The sequence below is a fragment of the Sprattus sprattus genome (assembly GCF_963457725.1).
Source record: "Sprattus sprattus genome assembly, chromosome: 5".
Classification (NCBI taxonomy): domain Eukaryota; kingdom Metazoa; phylum Chordata; class Actinopteri; order Clupeiformes; family Clupeidae; genus Sprattus; species Sprattus sprattus.
Window position 1 is genome coordinate 3,560,271 of NC_137924.1, and position 5,000 is coordinate 3,565,270.

Here is a 5,000-nt window from a genome sequence, read left to right on the forward strand (position 1 = left end):
CCAGAAAACTTTACAGCGAGTCAGTTGCACTACATTCTGTACTGTGCGGCTGTCAGGGTGAAAGTAGATAAAAGACGAAGGTCGAGAAAAATATCAAGTGGAAGTAAAAATATGTCCTTACCCTTACGTCGACAGAACAGCCAACGGTCCATGACGGGTTGCCCAGAACCTGGTTCTGACACAGCAAGTGGACTAGCGAGGACTTACCAACACCTGCAATAGACAACACGTCAACACGACAGATGTTGACGACGGGGTAAACTCGACACGACAAATAAAGCGTTTTATATCCCACTATAAACTACTGGCTGCTCTCTTCTAAGGTATCACATTATCAGTGGATTTGTGCGTTAAAATGACCCAACTGCAAACTAGATCCAATGTTTGAAAGGTCCAGGTTACAACTCACATGAATGATTTAATACATTTCAATAAAAATGTTTAAATATCTCAAAGTAAAAGCGTGTTTTACCAGAATCTCCTAATACCAACACCTTCACTCTGTCAAGCGATGCCATTTCTTTTACAACAGCAACACGGAAGTTCACAATTGAAGCAACGCATATTTCCATTGGGTAAAACAAAGTTCAAGTAACGGCCCATTTTAGCGTTTGAGAATTTGATTGGCACAATGCTACAATCAATCTAAAATGTCGACAGATTTCATTGGTTCACAGTCCGTTTAACGCGGTTAGTCATTCAGTACGTTTCTCCAGAATCACTTCCGGAGTTCCCATGCCAATAACAGAGTTGAAAAGCGTTGTATCGAAGTTGGAAATTAAGGAAAAGCAAAGGTTATTTAATCATTGTTTCATCAATGTTGTTTGTACACGGCTTTCATATAATATGCTGTTCACGTAGACATATGTTTGTAAAAGTAGGTGTGATGTTGTTTTGCTGAACTCACAAACTAGCCGTGTTAGCCTCAACTGGCGACTCATGTCTTGACATAATCAGCTGTAATTAAAAGAGTAGTGAGAAAGATGTGATGCATCTGTTGTTATAACTTTTATCCATGTAGTTCTATCGGTGTATTTCAAATAGCTTGTCCATCCAGTCTGTTTAAGCCGTAAGAATAGCCCGTCTAACCTACCTAAGTTAGCTAGTGAAATAGCTAAACTTTCAAACTAACTCTCTAACGTTTCCCACTTCTTCACCTACTAGCTGATGTCTCGTTACCACAATCGTTTGACCGTTTAAGTGATGCTTTGGCTACTGACGTCAGGCCGTTGACCACCGTTTTGGCTTGTGTCACATTTACTCTGTACTGTACATGTTTATCCGGTACTGAATGCTTGTTTGTCTTGGTGTTTCAGGTTTGTTGTGGACACCCCGCTACGTTTCGCATCACCTCTACCGGTGTAATAACCAAATAAACCAGCCCCATCCACCCCACCTAACCATCAACTCCCCTGCTCTGTATTCCCCTTCACTCCGACGGAGTGATGTCGGAACCGGGGCTGCTGACCGAGGTTCCCCCGGCGCTGAAGCGGCTCGCTCAGCAGGTGGTGCGCGGGTTCTACGGCGTGGACCACGCGCTGGCCTTGGACGTGCTCATCCGCAACCCGTGCGTGCGCGAGGAGGACATGCTGGAGCTGCTCAAGTTCGAGCGCAAGCAGCTCCGCTCGGTGCTGAACACCCTCAAGGCCGACAAGTTCGTCAAGTGCCGCTTGCGCGTCGAGACCGCCGCCGACGGCAAGTCCACGCGACACAACTACTACTTCATCAACTACCGGCTGCTCGTGAACGTGGTGAAGTACAAGCTGGACCACATGCGGCGGCGCATCGAGACGGATGAGCGCGACTCCACCAACCGGGCCTCGTTCCGGTGCCCGTGCTGCTGCAGCACCTTCACAGACCTGGAGGCCAACCAGCTGTTCGACCCCATGACAGGTGAGGGCTAGGAAAGTACATGGAGGGCAACAAGGGCCTCGGTAGGTGTGTATGTCTCTGTCTGTGTGTGAGTTTGTGTGTGTGTGTGTGTGTGTGTGTGTGTGTGTGTGTGTGTGTGTGTGTGTGTGTCTGGTAAAGCTGATCTGGTGCTGCTGGTTATAGTGCTGGTGAAGTTGATGAGGTGTAGACGCCTATAGCCTCCTGGTGAAGTACAGAGTACACCATCATCACACGCGATAATCTTTCACACACTGTGCGAAGTAGGAACCTCGCAAACACCACCAGCAGCCCAGTTGCCACTGATAGAAGCTTGCCAACTCACTAACTGGTGTCTTTTTGCAGTATAACTGGCAGCGTCATGCTGTGAAAGCTTTTATTCCAGCCTAGAACACAGAACTACATACAGTTAGGTCCATAAATATTTGGACATTGACACAATTTTCATCATTTTGGCTCTGTACACCACCACAATGGATTTGAAATGAAACAATCAAGATGCGCTTTAAGCTTTAACTTTAAGCTTTAATTCGAGGGTGTTTACATCCAAATCAGGTGAATGGTGTAGGATTTTCAACACATTTTATATGAAGCCCCCTCTTTTTAACGGACCTTACTGTAGGGCATATCCTGGATGGCTAGTGGGGAAGACACAGGTGTGTATCTGTCTTTCACATGACCATATCTAAATGAATTTAAGCATGGTACCAAAACTAGTTGCCTGGAAAACCACACCTCAAAAAGTGTCACATTGTTGCATAGTGTTGCTTTAATATACTTTATAGGCAAAGAGAACCTGCTTTAACCCAACAGGCAAAGAGAACCTGCTTTAACCCAGCAGGCAAAGATAACCTGCTTTAACCCAACAGGCAAAGAGAACCTGCTTTATGGCAGGACCCTGGCAGCCTTGTACCTGTGTGTATCCAGATCTTAAAGGCAGAACACCTCATACCTGTGTGTGTGTATCCAGATCTCCCAGAGTGTAAAGCACATGGTGGTGTATTGACCAGTTGAATTGTCTCAGCTATTGGCCTCACAAATACACACAAACTGGAGGCTGTGCACCTGATGCACTACTGCTGTCAAACAGTAGATGGCAGTACAGACCAGTGGATCAACGCTGTGGGCTGCTTAAGGGGACTGCAGATTCTCTGTGAGTTACATATATTGCAGTTTGATACATTCATCTTTATTCATATGAGTGTAGTAGTAGTAGTAACAGTATTAGTAGCAGCAGTACGAGTAGTAATAGTAGTAGTAGTAGTAAGTAAGTAGGTAAGAATTTATTTATACAGCGCATTTCGTCGAGAGTTGAAGGTCAAAGTGCTTTACATTAAATCAAAAAATCAATACAAGCAAGCAGTAAGAGCAATACATGGAGTTAAATAATCAACATCTTATCAGAACCTGATGTTCAGATAGGCTTCTTGGATTACTAAAATCATGATAAAAGGAATAAGAGTTATAAAACCCTTCTGCCTGGACTTTAGCTCAGTCGGAACCATAGTGCTGCTTCATAGATTCTGCCTTCCTTATTAAGTATGGTAGTAGCAGCAGCAGCAGTAGTAATAGTAGTAGCATCAGCATCATTACTATAGTAGTAGCAGTAATAGTAGAAGTAGCAATAGTAGCAACAGTAATAATAGCAGTAGTAGCATCAGTAACACTAGCAGTAGCAATAGCAGCAGTAGTAATAGTAGTAGCATCAGCATTATTACTATAGTAGTAGCAGTTATAGTAACACTAGCAGTAGCAATAGCAGCAGTAGTAATAGTAGTAGCATCAGCATCATTACTAAAGTAGTAGTAGTAATAGTAGAAGTAGCAGTAGCAATAGCAGTAGTAGTAGTAGCAGCAGTAGTAGTAGCATCAGCATCATAACTATAGTAGTAGCAGTAGCAGTAGTAATAGCAGCAGTAGTAGTAATAGTAGTAGCATCAGCATCATTACTATAGTAGTAGCAGTAGCAGTAGCAATAGCAGCAGTAGTAGTAGTAATAGTAGCAGTAGTACTAGTAGTAGCATCAGCATCATTACTATAGTAGTAGCAGTAGCAATAGCAGCAGTAGTAATAGTAGTAGCATCAGCATCATTACTAAAGGGAATGCCTAACCACATGTTTTCCATGGTAACCAGTGCAGTGAGATGTGTGAGAGACATGTTCTCGTATTAAGGCATAGAGGTCAAGCCTCCCGTGTGTGTGTGTGTGTGTGTGTGCGCTCACATTTGTGTGTGTGTGTGTTTGTGTGTGTGTGTGTGTGTGCGCTCACATGTGTGTGTGTGTGTGTGTGTGTGTGTGCGCTCACATTTGTGTGCATATGCGTATGTGTGTGTGTGTGTGTGTGTGTGTGTGTGTGTGTGTGTGTGTGTGTGTGTGTGTGTGTGTGTGTGTGTGTGTGTGTGTGTGTGTGTGTGTGTGTGTGTGTGTGTGTGTGTGTGTGGAGTGGGAGCACATTTGCATACATTCATGTATAATTGAGCTGGCCCGCTGCGTCAGGCTTCTCCTATGAGAGGGAGCTTTAACAGGGTGGGATGGAGGTGTGTGTGCTTTATGAAGGGAGCTGTGAATGATTAGCGAATTTGGAAGCCACACACACACACACTCGGAATTACAAATCAGCTTTCCATGGCACCTGCACTGTAGACAGCTGGTGATATTGTCTGTGCCTAACACACCACACACACTCTCTCACACACACACACACACACACACACACACACACACACACACACAGAAAGACACACTCACACACACACACACATAGACACACACACACGCACACACACACACACAGACAGTGTGTGTGTGTGTGTGTGTGTGTGTGTGTGTGTGTGTGTGTGTGTGTGACATCTCACTGTTTAAATGGGAATACATTTATTTAATTTTCTCTTTCCATTTCTCCAGCTAGCTTTCTCTCGCCATCTGTATGTTTTTCCCTATTCTCTTGCTCATTCAATTACGGTAGACCAATACACACACACACACACACACACACACACACACACACACACACACACACACACACACACACACACACACACACACACACACACACACACACACACACGTAACTGTTTCAGTGAGCGACTGGCATCTGTCCGGCTTATGGTG

General features: G+C 44.5%; 1 protein-coding gene and 1 pseudogene across 2 annotated transcripts in view; one reads left to right on the forward strand and one right to left on the reverse strand.

The window, feature by feature from the left end:
• rabl3 (RAB, member of RAS oncogene family-like 3) overlaps positions 1 to 551 on the reverse strand; it is a 5,048-nt gene extending 4,497 nt beyond the window's left edge. Inside the window, exons 1-2 of the mRNA XM_080839105.1 lie at positions 473 to 551; positions 122 to 213 (exon numbers count right to left, since the gene is read on the reverse strand). Coding sequence (XP_080695231.1) covers positions 122 to 213; positions 473 to 518 — 138 coding nt within the window. The 5' untranslated portion in view covers positions 519 to 551. The remainder of the gene's footprint in view (positions 1 to 121; positions 214 to 472) is intronic.
• Positions 552 to 705: 154 nt separating this feature from the next.
• Positions 706 to 5,000, forward strand: part of LOC308365589 (syntaxin-binding protein 5-like) — a 62,282-nt pseudogene continuing 57,987 nt past the window's right edge. Inside the window, exons 1-2 of the transcript in view lie at positions 706 to 794; positions 1,317 to 1,893. The product of the transcript in view is annotated as a syntaxin-binding protein 5-like (transcript). The remainder of the gene's footprint in view (positions 795 to 1,316; positions 1,894 to 5,000) is intronic.